Raw genomic sequence first — 13,117 nt, forward strand, 5'->3', positions numbered from 1 at the left:
TGGGACCTTTACTATTTGCAGTATAAGTAAATGATTTGAATGTGGCTATAGGTGATATAATCATTAAGTTTTTAGCTGACGTGAAGATTGGTAAATTATAAAATCATAGTGCACCACAGCACAGAAACACCTTTCAGCCCATTTAGTCCTTACTGAACTGTTATTCTGTCTGGCCTCATGGACCAGCACCTGCACTGTAGCCCTGCATATCCATCCCATTCAAGTGCTTATCCAACCTTTTCTGAAATGCTGCAGTCAAAACTGCATCCACCACTTCCACTGGCAGCTTGTTCCACACTCTCACCACCCACTGAGCGAAGAAGTTCCCTTTAAATATTTCACCTTCTCACCAAACTTCAGTGGAAAATGCCTATTTGCATTTAACCTAACTCTACCCCTATGGGGCAGCGAGCTGTAAGGCTCTCTTCCCTCTGCTAGCCTGCAGGTTACCCTTGGACAAGGTGCTTAGACGCCCCCCCCCCCCCCCCCCCCGATCAGGGTCCATGGGAGCAGGTGGTGGATGGTCATATGAGCAGCTGGAGCATAATCACAACTCCTGCATATGTGACTACTGACACCAGGCAAGCAATATCTGAAGAGTATTGATAATGGCTGGGGTCACCCATCTTGTAAAGATACTGCCCAGAAGAAGTCAATGGCAATCCCGTTCTGTAGAAAATCTTGCCAAGGACAATCATGGTCATGGAGACCGTGATTGCCCACACAATACAACTGGGCACATGACGACGATACTGATTGTTTTTCCACCTCTGTCAAACATGTCCTCAATTTCTTGTTGATAGTCTGAAGAGTTGTCTAGGCTTCCCAGTAACATTAATAGGTTGGTGAAATAGGCTGAGAAATGGCAGGTGTTTAATTCAGATAAAGGTGAGGTTGGGGCATTTTGGAAGTATTAACAAGGCTAAAGGCTGATTTATACTTCTGCATATGGACTACACCATAGGTCTGATTTATACTTCTGCGTAGGCTCTATGCTGTAGCGAGCATGCGTTGGTGTGTGCCAAAACGCTAGTTGGCGGTGGGGTTTCTATGTCACTCTGTTGAGTTTCTTCGTGAGAGACATGGATGAGGAAATGCATTTCAAACATTTTCACATGTCGGCAGGTAGATTTCACAATTTGGTTAATCTATTTCGCATCGGTGTACAGACATGGTGGAGAAGAAGCAACCGGAAATGCATAGGAGGAAATGCGATGCTACCAAGCGGACCAATCACAATTGTTGCGGTCTGCATCGCCGCGAAGCATGAGTTTTTTGGGGAGGTGCATGTCATCCTATGGCGTAAGGTACAGTGTAGATTCGACGCAGAAGTATAAATTGGCTTTAAGGTGTACACCATAAATGGTGAGGTCCTAGAGAGTACTGAGGAACAGAAGAATATTATTGTGCACGCCCAGAATGCATGTGGCAGAGCAGGTAGATAACATGGTAAAGAAAATATGAGATACTGCCCTTTATTAGACTGAGCACTGAATACAAGAGCAAGGAGGTTACGTCTAACTTTATAAAATATTGGTCAAGTCAGTCAAAATGCTCACTACATGCAGTTCTGGTTATCACAGAATAGGAAAGATGCCATAGTGCTGGAGAGAGTGCAGAGTAGATTTACCAGGGTGTTTTCTGGGATGTGGATTATTCAAACTGAGAAGGGACTAGGGAGGTCTGTTTTCACTGGAGTGGAAGAGGTTAAGTGAGGACATGAGGTATATAAAATTAGGGGTATTGATGGGGTAGATTGCATTAACCTTTTATCTTTATCAGGGAAGAATACAACTAGAAGGATTTAGAGGAGATCTGAGGGAGGCCTTTTTCACTCAGCGAGGGATGGATACCTTGACTATGCTGCTGGAGAGAGTGGGGGAGGCAAAGTCATTGATGGTGTTTAAGAAGTATCTAGATGAGCACTTGAATCTCCTTGTCATAAGCTGTGGGCCAAGTGCTGAAAGATGGGATGGTGGGCGAAATGGACTGTTTCAGTGCTGTATGTCTCTTGGGTTAGTACAAAGGTAAGTACACTTGTCATTGCTATTTTTGCTATTTCTTTGTAGAAATTAGGTGGTTATATTCCCTGTATTACAGTGGTATTCAGATTTTTAAAGGCATTTTATTGGCTGTAAAAAAAACAACACACTGTGTGTTAAATAAATGCAAGGTATATTCGTAGAGTTGTGCAGCACAGAAACAGACATGGTGGCCAGGCTTGTTCCACCTGCTTGCATTTGGCTAATATACTTCTGAACCTTTCCTATCCATGCACATGTTTATTTCAACATTGTAATTGTACTTGCCTCTACCACTTCCTCTAACAGCTTGTTCCATATACTCACCACCCTCTGGAGAAACTACCCCCTCAGGTCCCCTTTAAATCTTTCTCCTTAAGACCACCATAAATTTGTACCTTTTGTTTTTGGACTACCTTGGGAAAAAGACGGTGGCTATCCATATTATCTATGCCCCTCATGATTTCATAAGCCTCTTTCAGGATAGCTGTCTGTCTCCTTTACTCACAGGTATTCAGCCCAAGCCTATGTGGTCTGTTCAAATTAAAGCCCTCTGAAGCAGGCAACATCATTGTAAATCTTATCTGGACCCTCTCTAGTTTATTAATATTCTTCCAGAACTGCTCCTAATTCTCCAGCTGCGGTCTTACTAACATTTTGTACAGTTTTAACTTGTCATTTGATTGTTCAGTGAAGGCAAGCGTGCCATTTGCCTTCATCTTTCTGTCTATTTTTATCACCACTTTCAATGAACAACGTTCCAATATTTTAGACATTTTTGTCTTCTATAATGTACATTTGTTGGTCAATAATCATTTGTATTGCATTCATTTCTGTAGAACAAAACCATCAAGAAGAATTAATCCTACTCCAGTTAGTGCAGAGCGGTTGCAATCCAGACCCAAGAAGTGTTTTACTTCCACTCCTTTGAGTCAACCATTGTCCTCTACATACTCCAAAGGAGCTACTTCTGAAGCATTCAGAGCTGGACCAGAGCGATTTGGCCCTCTCATACCTTCTAGTAACTTACAAGAAGAGCGGGAAATGTTGAAAATTGAAAGGTATTAAACTCCAATAAACCTCTGGGGAAAATGTCTTGTTTAACACATTTATATTTTCTATTTTCATCTTACAATTTTTTTCTTTCTTTTTCTAATATTTTTATTGAATTTCATATACACAAATGCAGAATTCATAAGGATACTTATTATAACTCAAAATAAAATAACACAAAATACACTATATATAAATCACACTGATACAATCATAGTATCCCACATTCATGATCAATCAAATAAAATAAATTGAATTATGAAATACAATAATATGGTTAATTATATATATTATAAAAAAATCTACACCCACTACCAAGACAAAGCTGGCTGGTAAAGAGAAAACAAGAGAAAAAAAGAGTATTTTACCATATAGTGTTTCATAATAATAGCTCAGATCTATATTTTAATAACAATAACAATTCAAAGATTTTTAAAATAGTTCAGAAAGGGTCCCCATAGCATTTGAAAATCTTGGTTAGAATCAGAGATTGAACAGCGAATCTTCTCTAAATTTAAACATGACATAACTTTGCGTAACCATTGAGCATGTGTAGGGGTGGCAACCTCCGTCCATTTAAGCAAGGTTGCCCTCTTAGCCATAAGAGAAATAAAAGCCAGTACCCACAAATGAGAAGACTCCAAAATTATAGCTCTTTCCTCAACAATACCAAATAAGGCAGTCAAAGGATTGGGCTTAAAATTAACTTTAAAAAGTACAGAAAAAGTTACCTTCCCAATATTTTTCAAGGCTCGAACATGACCAAAACATGAATTAATGAAGCCTCTATTATTATGTCTGTCACAATAAGGAGATATATCTGCAGAAAAAGAGAGATCTTGCCTTTAGATATATGAGCACTTTAAATTGTAGGAAGGAATGATGAGCACATAATGATGAAGAATTAACCATTTTGAAAATAGCCCTCCAGGTCTCATCAGATGATGAAGTCTGTAAATCCTTTTCCCAATCTTTTTTAATTTTGTTTAATGGAGCTATTCTCAATCCCAACAACAGACCACAAGAATAAGATATTGAGCTATTATCAAAAGGTTTCAAATTAAAGCCTTATCCGGGCTGGTAGGAAATATATGTAGTTTAGATGTTAAAAAATCTCTAATCTATAGATACCAAAAAAAGTGGTTATTTGATAGGTTGTATTTCACCGAGAGCTGCTCGAAAGAAGAAAGATTCCCTCCAACAAACAGATCCTGAAATCGTTTAATGCTTAATCTATCCCATTCTCTAAAAAGCAGATCAGTTGTAGATGGTTTAAAAAAAATTAGAAAAAATAGGACTAGAAAGGGAAAATCTCAATAAACCGAAATGTTTTCTAAACTGTAGCCAGATTCTCAAAGTGTGTTTAACCACCAAACTGTCAGTTAGTTTATTTAAAGATAAAGGAAGAGAGGATCCAAGAAGAGAAATAATAGAAAATTCTGTAACAGAGTTGGCTTCCAAAAAGACCAATATTGGACAATCCTCACGATTAATATAATATAACCAGAACGTAAGATTTTGTATGTTAATTGCCCAATGATATAACCTAAAATTGGGTAGAGCAAGGCCTCCAATCTTTTTAATTTTTTGAAGGAGGGCTTTATTTAATCGGGTTTTCTGTTCTTCCATATATAGGAAGAAAGAATCGAATCTAAAGAATCAAAAAAAGACTTAGGAATAAAAACAGGTAGGGCTTGAAAAAGGTATATAAATTTAGGTAAAATATTAATTTTAATAGAATTGATTCGACCAATAAATGATAGGCGACCAATTAGAAAGTGTCTTTTTCATGTAATTCATTAAGGTTAAAAAGTTTTCTTTGAATAGATCTTTATAATTCTTAGTGATTGTTACACCTAAATATGTAAATTGTTTTCGTACAATTTTAAAAGGGAAGTTAATATCGGTTGGTATCAAATTATTTAAAGGAAACAATTCACTCTTATGTAAATTCAATTTATATCCTGAAAACTGACTAAAATTAGTCAGTAAAGGAAACATAGAGGGTAAAGAAGTTGTAACATTAGATATAAAAAGCAATAGGTCATCAGCATAAAGCAACACTTTATGAATAGTACCTTCCCTTAAGAAACCAGTGATATCTTTAGACTCTCGAAAGGCAATTGCTAAAGGTTCTAATACCAAATCAAAAAGCAAAGAACTCAACGGACATCCTTGTCTGGTTCCACGTTGGAGTTTAATTGGTTTACAAATCTGAAAATTAGGACCCGAGCAGAGGGAGATAAGTAAAGTAATTTAATCCAATGAATAAAATTGGGCCCAAAATTAAATTTTTCTAAGGTTTTAAATAAGTAATTCCATTCAACTTGATCAAAAGCCTTCTCCGCATCCAGAGAAATCACACATTCCGATATTTCCTTGGATGGAGAATGCATAACATTTAGCAGTCGCCATATATTAAAATGGGAATATCGATTTTTGATAAATCCTGTCTGATCATCAGATATTATAGAAAGTATAATATTTTCGAGCCTATGGGCCAAAACTTTAGATTTAGATAAGATCTTAGTATCAACATTGAGTAAAGAAGTTGGTCTATATGAAGAGCATTCAGTGGGATTTTAATTTTTAAGAATAAGCGAAATGGAAGCTTCATAAAAAGACTGTGGCAACCTACCCACCTTGAAGGAATCAGTAAGGGTAGAGCATAAGTAAGGTATAAGCAATGGAGAAAAAGCCTTATAAAATTCTCCAGAGAATCCGTCAGGTCCTGGAGATTTCCCAGAATCCAGTGAACTTATAGCCTCAGTGATTTCCTCCTGAGAAATTCGTTACTCCAACTGCTTTCGATTATCAACCAAAAGTCCAGGAATATTTAATTGGTCTAAAAAGTTGTTCATTGTAGTATTGTCTTTAACAGAATCAGAACTATACAATTTAGAATAAAATTCTCTAAAAGTGTCATTTATTTCAAAATGGTCAGTTGTCATATCACCATTGGTTTTGCAAATTTCTTTAATTTGCTGTTTAGCTATAGAGGTCTTCAGTTGATTAGCCAATAGTCTACCAGTTTTTTCTCCATGTATATAGAATTGGCTTCTATCTTTTAAAAAATTGGCTTTCAATTGGATATGTTATAAGAAGATCATATTTAGTTTTAATTTCAATACGTCTTTTGTATAGTTCAGGGTCTGGTGCCAAAGCATACTTCTGGTCTAATTGTTTCAATTGATTAACAAAATCAGTTCTCTCTTATTAGCTTTTTTCTTAATATATGCAGTATAGGAGATAATTTGTCCTCTAATATATGTCTTAAAAGTGTCCCAAATGATAAGACTAGAAGTCTCTTCCAATGCATTTTCTTCAAAAAAAAGAGTAATTTGATTTTCCAGAAATTTTAGAGTCCTTATCAGATAGTTAAATTTAAATGCTAGGATCTGTTCATATGAGTGAAACCAGGAAGATTTAAAGCTTGAAGTACAGGAGAATGGTCGGATATAGCTATTTCTTTATATTCAATGGATTGAACTAATGGAATCATTTAACTATCAATTAAAAAAAAATCAATCCTGGTATAGGAATGATGGACATGAGAGAAGAATGAATACTCCCTTTCTGCTGGGTGAAAAAAACACCAGACATCAACAATATCACACTTCATTAGAAAGGATTGAATGAATAAAGCTGATTTATTAGGTGTGGCTGATTTAAGAGAAGAACGATCTAATACTGGGTCTAGACAACAATTAAAATCTCCTCCCATCACTAAAGAATATAAAGTCAAATCTGGCAGGAATGAAAAGAAACGCTCAAAAAATCCTGGGTCATCCACATTAGTACACATTAGTAAAAACAATTATTATCTAGTTTCCCTGACACTATGGCAAATCGCCCATTAGGGTCAGAGACAACTTTATGTTGAACAAAAGAAATTGTATTATCTATAAAAATCGAGACCCCTCGAGATTTTGCTCTGAACGAGGAATGAAATTGTAGATCCCTCCACCTATTAAAAAGGCGTGTGTTGTCACAACTACGTACATGCATTTCTTGTAGAAAAATAATGGGGGCCCTTTTTAGTATAAGCAAAAATCTTGTTCTGTTTCACAGGATGATTTAATCCTTTCATATTAAAACTAAGTAAATTAATATTTCGATCCATTATAAATTCATTACATTACATCATAAATAACAAAAGAGTTAAAAGATCTGACCATAAGTTATTAGAACCAGAGAACGAACCATAAAATAAGGTACTCAAACAGAATATTTGGATGGTAGCCCAACCCAGCTTCCAGAGAAAAAAGAAAAAAGAGACCCCATTCCCCTCCCCCTCCCAAAGCCAAAAAAACCGGCCAAAGAACAATCGGCATGCTAAACCCTAAAGACAACCCTCCCAAAGAAATCCTGCTGGCAAAACTCCGATCATCCAAGGTTATTATGTTCTTACCAAAACAAACCAGAAAAAAAAACTTAGATCAAAAATCCAAAACATTTTCATAAAATATATATAGAAAATCATTAAAAAAAATAAAGTAGTTATATCAAAAAACAAGATATATAAGAGGTCAAAACTTAGCTTTATTAAAACCTTATTCTATCCAACATTAAAAAGATAATTGCTCTTGTAAGAGATATAACGCAATTAATCTTCCACTTTCAAAAACTAAAGTGCGTGTTCAACTGATCCCATTTATTTCCGCACACCATTTTTCAAAATGATTCTAAGACGTGTAGGGAAGCAAAGGGAGGGCTTAAACCCTTTATTATAAAGCAGCGACATGACCTCTTTTATTTAGTGCGTTCAGCCATAACCATAATCTTTCACAAATCTGATCATCTTCCCATTGTAATTGATCGTTCCTACTCGATGGGTATGACGGATTAAAAGCTCCTTAGTATGAAATTCGTGAAAGCATAAAATAACCGACCTCGGATGCCCTCCCGACTTCAGTGACCGGTGGCCGTGGTCCAACTTAGGCACCGACAGCAATAAATCGGGATAGCTGCTTCAGAAAACTTGCAAAGAACTCCATGGGGTGGGAACCTTTAATTGATTCTTCAAGGCCCATAATACATAGACTGTTCCTTCTGCTTCTGCTTTCCAGGTTGGTAATCGTCTTTGTTAATTTTTCATTAGATAATGATAATTTTTTACAGAGCTTACTCATGTCTTCTAAGTTCGCTTTCAGTATTGACGAAGTTTCTTTATTCGCCTTAATTCACTTTTCATGTTCGATTAGAGTTTGTTGAATAGTGTCCAACTTAACATTAAGGTGTTGAAATTCCTCAGAGAGTTCTATTCTTTGCTTTTTAAGGAAATCTCCAATTGATTCCAAAGTACTTGGAGAATCATCTTTTTCTTTTGCAAAGGCTTTTAATCTTTCTCAAAGACATACTAGAGCAATATTAAGATTTATAATAAGATTTCAAAAAACTGGTAGGAAACAAAAAGATAGATAAGATAGGAGCAAATTCAAAAAGATGTTACCCCATCGGCTGCCAGCAGAGCTCTCTAATTTTGTGACAGTCTTAATGGTGCATAGGTGGAAATCAAGTGTTTCATGCTGGACTCTGATTTGCCATTGTTTTCCAAAAATCAACAATGATGGTATTCACTGTATTTGATGGACCCCATGACTAAATTTCAGTTTTGTATGTCTGGATCCCTTAAAGGGTGCATGAAGTTTCTTGGTTTATCTTTGTGAGAATTCCAAGTGGCTTTAAATATACAGTCATATGCAGTCAATATTATCTGAATATTGTAATTATGCTGCATACCGCAGACACTTGATTTACAGGGTACAACTTAAGTGCAATGTTAGCTAAATCTGGTTTGCTTTCTGTTAAGGATTGAGGTATCCACTTGCCAGGATGAATATGGATGCAGCAACTCTCAAGAAGCTTGACATCATTCAGGGCAAAATGAGCCTCCTGACTGGTGTTCCTACAGCCACCTTAAATATGTACTTCCTCTGTCAGTGGTCTGCTTTAGCTTCATTGTGTGTTCTCTGCAGAATGGATGGCAGCAACTTGCCAAGGCTTCAGTTGTAGCACCTCACAAATGTGAGCTTTCCTGTTAAAATGACAAGGCACATTTGGCACATGTGCTCAGTGGTTATTTTATTCAGTACAGTGGTGGATTCAGGTGTGGTCTTCTGTTGCTGTAGCCCATCCACTTCAAGGCTTGATGCGTTGTGCATTCAGAGATGTTCTTCTGCCCACTACTGTTGTAACATGTGATACGTGAAAACCCAAGGAGATTAGCAGTTTGTGAGATTTTCAGATATTCATAGTGAGATACTCTGGCACCAACAATCATTCCATGGTCAAAGTCACTTAGATTGTAGCGATATATTACGTACAGAGCTAGAAACAATGACACGTAGTCGTTAAGTCGTTTCGAGACTAGTTTATTCACACTTTGGCGCTGGCTTTTAATCCCTAGTTCCTGCCCTCTCCGGGCAGAAATGACATAAAAGGTGCATTACCAAAGTCTCTCCCTGCGCGCGGGCTATTTGTGAGCTGGTTCGCCTGCGCAGAAAGTGGGTTGCCACATAACCCCCCCACCTCCAGAACCGGCGATACACCCCCCAGTGTCCACAGTCTGGATCAGTCTCTGTTTGGCTGTCTGCCTCTGTGCTGCGGTGTCTGAACCTCAGCCAGCTGTGCCAAGTCCACATGGGCTGGTTTGAGTCGGTCCACCGTGAAAACCTCCTCTTTCCCCCCATTGTCCAGAACGTACATGGACCTGTTGTTCCTGATCACCTTGAACAGCCCCTCGTACGGCCGCTGTAGCGGTGCCCGGTGTACGCCCCTTCGTACAAACACATACTTACAGTTCTTCAGGTCTTTGGGTATGTAGGTCAGGGTCTGTCCGTGCTGCGAAGTCGGTACGGGGGCCAGGTTGCCGAGCCTTTTGCATAGTCTGTCCAGGACTGCTGCGGGTTCTTCCTCTTGCCCCCTTGGGGCTGGTATGAACTCTCCTGGGACGGCCAGGGGTGCGCCGTACACCAACTCGGCAGACGAGGCGTGCAGATCCTCTTTGGGCGCTGTGCAAAGTCCAAGCAGGACCCAGGGAAGCTCGTCCACCCAGTTAGGTCCTCTTAGGCGGGCCTTGAGAGCCGACTTCAAGTGACGGTGGAAGCATTCCACTAGTCTGTTCGACTGTGGGTGGTTGGCTGTCATGTGGTGTAGCTGCATTCCCAACAAGCTGGCCACAGCCGACCACAGGCTGGAGGTGAACTGGGCACCTCTTTCGTAGGTAATGTGGGCCGGTACCCTGAAGCGTGCTACCCAGGTTGCAATCAGCGCTCGGGCGCAGGAATCAGCAGATGTGTCGGTGAGTGGGACTGCCTCTGGCCATCTCGTGAACCGGTCTACCATAGTTAGGAGGTACCGTGCTCCTCGTGACACTGGTAGGGGCCCCACGATATCCACATGAATGTGGTCAAACCTCCGGCGGGTGGGTTCGAACTGCTGCAGCGGGGCTTTAGTGTGCCGCTGCACCTTGGCTGTTTGGCACTGCGCACACGTTCTGGCCCATTCACTGACCTGCTTGCGAAGTCCGTGCCACGCAAACTTGCTGGAGACCAGCCGGACGGTTGTCCTGATAGATGGGTGCGGCAAACCATGTATGGAGTTGAAAACCCGCCGCTGCTGGGACGATGAGGCGAGGTTGGCCGGTAGCCATGTCGCACAGGAGGGTCCTCTCACCAGGGCCTACGAGGAAGTCTTGCAGCTGCAAACCCGAGACTGCGGTCCTGTAACTAGGCATCTCGTCTGCCTGCTGCGCCTCCGCCAGTGCTGCATAGTCCACCCCCAGGGACAGGGCCTGGACAGCTGGTCTGGAGAGTGCATCCGCCACGACGTTGTCCTTTCCCAAGACATGCTGGATATCCATCGTGTACTCAGAGATGTAGGACAGATGTCACTGCTGGCGAACCGACCAGGGATCGGACACCTTCGTGAAAGCGAAGGTCAATGGTTTGTGGTCCGTGAACGTGGCCTGCCTTCTAAGAAGTACCTGAAATGCCGGATTGCCAGATACAGTGCCAACAGCTCCCGGTGGAAGGCACTGTACTTGAGTTCGGGTGGTCGTAGGTGCTTGCTGAAGAACGCCAGGGGTTGCCAGCGCCCCTCGATGAGTTGCTCCAGCACCCCACCAACTGCTGTGTCAGATGCGTCCACTGTGAGGGCGGTCGGAACGTCCATTCTGGGGTGCACCAGCATTGCGGCATCTGCCAAGGCTTCCTTGGCTTTAACGAAAGCGGCTGCAGCCTCATCGTCCCAAGTAATGTCCTTGCCTTTACCCGACATCAGGGTGTACAAAGGGCGCATGATTCGGGCTGCTGAGGGGAGGAAACGGTGGTAGAAGTTCACCGTATCAACAAACTCCTGCAGGCCTTTGACTGTGTTGGGCCGGGCAAAGTGGCAGATCGCGTCTACCTTGGCGGGCAGAGGTGTTGCCCTGTCTTTGGTAATCCTGTGGCCCAGGAAGTCGATGGTGTTGAGACCGAACTGGCATTTGACCGGGTTGATCATGGGGCCAAAATCACTCAGGCAGGAGTAGAGCTGGCGGAGGTGGGACAGATGCTCCTGACGATTACTGCTGGCTATGAAGATGTCGTCCAAATAGATTAACGCAAAGTCCAGGTTGCGTCCCACCACATCCGTTAGCCGCTGGAACGTCTGTGCGGCATTCTTCAGGCTGAACGGCATTCGGAGGAATTTGAACAGGCTGAACGGGGTGATGAGTGCTGTTTTGGGGATGCCTCAGGGTGTACCGGGATTTGATGGTATCCCCGGACGAGGTCTACTTTAGAAAAGATTCTTGCCCCGTGCAGGTTTGCTGCAAAGTCCTGTATGTGTGGCATGGGGTAGCGGTCTGGAGTTGTAGCCTCGTTCAGTCTGCGGTAGTCGCCGCATGGTCTCCAGCTCCTGGCTGCTTTGGGCTCCATGTGCAGGGGGGAGGCCCATAGGCTGTTGGACCTCCGTACGATCCCCAATTCCTCCATCCTCTTGAACTCCTCCTTCGCCAGGCAGAGCTTTTCCAGGGGGAGCCTTCATGCACGGGTGTGGAGGGGTGGTCCCTGGGTGGGGATGTGGTGCTGTACTCCGTGTCTGGGCATGGCTGCCATGAACTGCGGTGCCAGAATTGATGGAAAGTCTGCCAGGATTCTGGTGAATTCGTTGTCCGACAGCGTGATGGAGTCCAGGTGTGGGGCCGGCAACTTGGCTTCACCCAGGGAGAACGTCTGGAAAGTCTTGGCATGTACCAGTCTTTTCCCTTGCAAGCCGACCAGCGGGCTGTGAGCTCCCGCCCCCAGGAGTGGTTGGGCCACGGCGGCCAATGTGCAGTCCCACGTGAACCGGCTGGCACTGAACTGCAGCTGCACTGTGCAGGTGCCGTAGGTCCGTATCGTGCTGCTGTTTGCAGCCCTCAGGGTGGGTCCTGGCTCCCTGTTGTGGGTGTCGTACTAGGGCCAGCCAGGGCCAGTATTTCGTTCATTAATGCTGACGGCAGCCTGTCTCCCAAACCGTCCAGGTGCAGTAGGCGGGCACCTCTCTCACGCCGTGAGAGGCCAAAGGTCCCAATGAGCAGCGCTTTGAACGCTTCATATTTGCCTTCTTCTGGGGGCGACTGTATGAAAGCCACAACCTGGGCAGCTGTCTCCTGGTCAAGGGAGCTCACCATGTAATAGTAATGTGTGGAATCAGGAGATATCTGCCGATTCTGGAACTGGGCTTCTGCTTGGCTAAACCACACGCGTGGTCGCCGCATCCAGAAAGTCGGCAGTTTTAGCGAAACTGCGTGAACAGATGAAGAGTCGGTCATCTTTGGTCCAAATCCCGTTTGGACCATCGGGGTCACCAATGTAGCGATGTACTACATACAGAGCTAGAAACAACGACACGCAGTCAGTAAGTAGTTTCGAGACTAGTTTATTCGAACTTCACGGCACTGGGTTTTACTCCCTAGTTCCCGCCCCCTCCGGCCGGAAATGATATCGGAGGTGCATTACCAAAGTCTCTGCCCGCGCGCGGGCTATTTGTGAGCCGGTTCGCCTGTGCAGAAAGTG

The 13,117-nt window shown here is 42.4% G+C and overlaps 1 protein-coding gene across 2 annotated transcripts in view; it reads left to right on the forward strand.

The window, feature by feature from the left end:
* The window catches only part of cdan1 (codanin 1), a 217,538-nt gene that overhangs the window by 5,487 nt on the left and 198,934 nt on the right, over positions 1 to 13,117 (forward strand). For both annotated transcript variants that reach the window (XM_073040499.1, XM_073040500.1), the window contains exon 3: positions 2,861 to 3,082. In XM_073040499.1, the coding sequence (XP_072896600.1) occupies positions 2,861 to 3,082 (222 nt within the window). The remainder of the gene's footprint in view (positions 1 to 2,860; positions 3,083 to 13,117) is intronic.

Source organism: Hemitrygon akajei, chromosome 3 (genome assembly GCF_048418815.1).
Source record: "Hemitrygon akajei chromosome 3, sHemAka1.3, whole genome shotgun sequence".
In the NCBI taxonomy this organism is placed as follows: Eukaryota; Metazoa; Chordata; class Chondrichthyes; order Myliobatiformes; family Dasyatidae; genus Hemitrygon; species Hemitrygon akajei.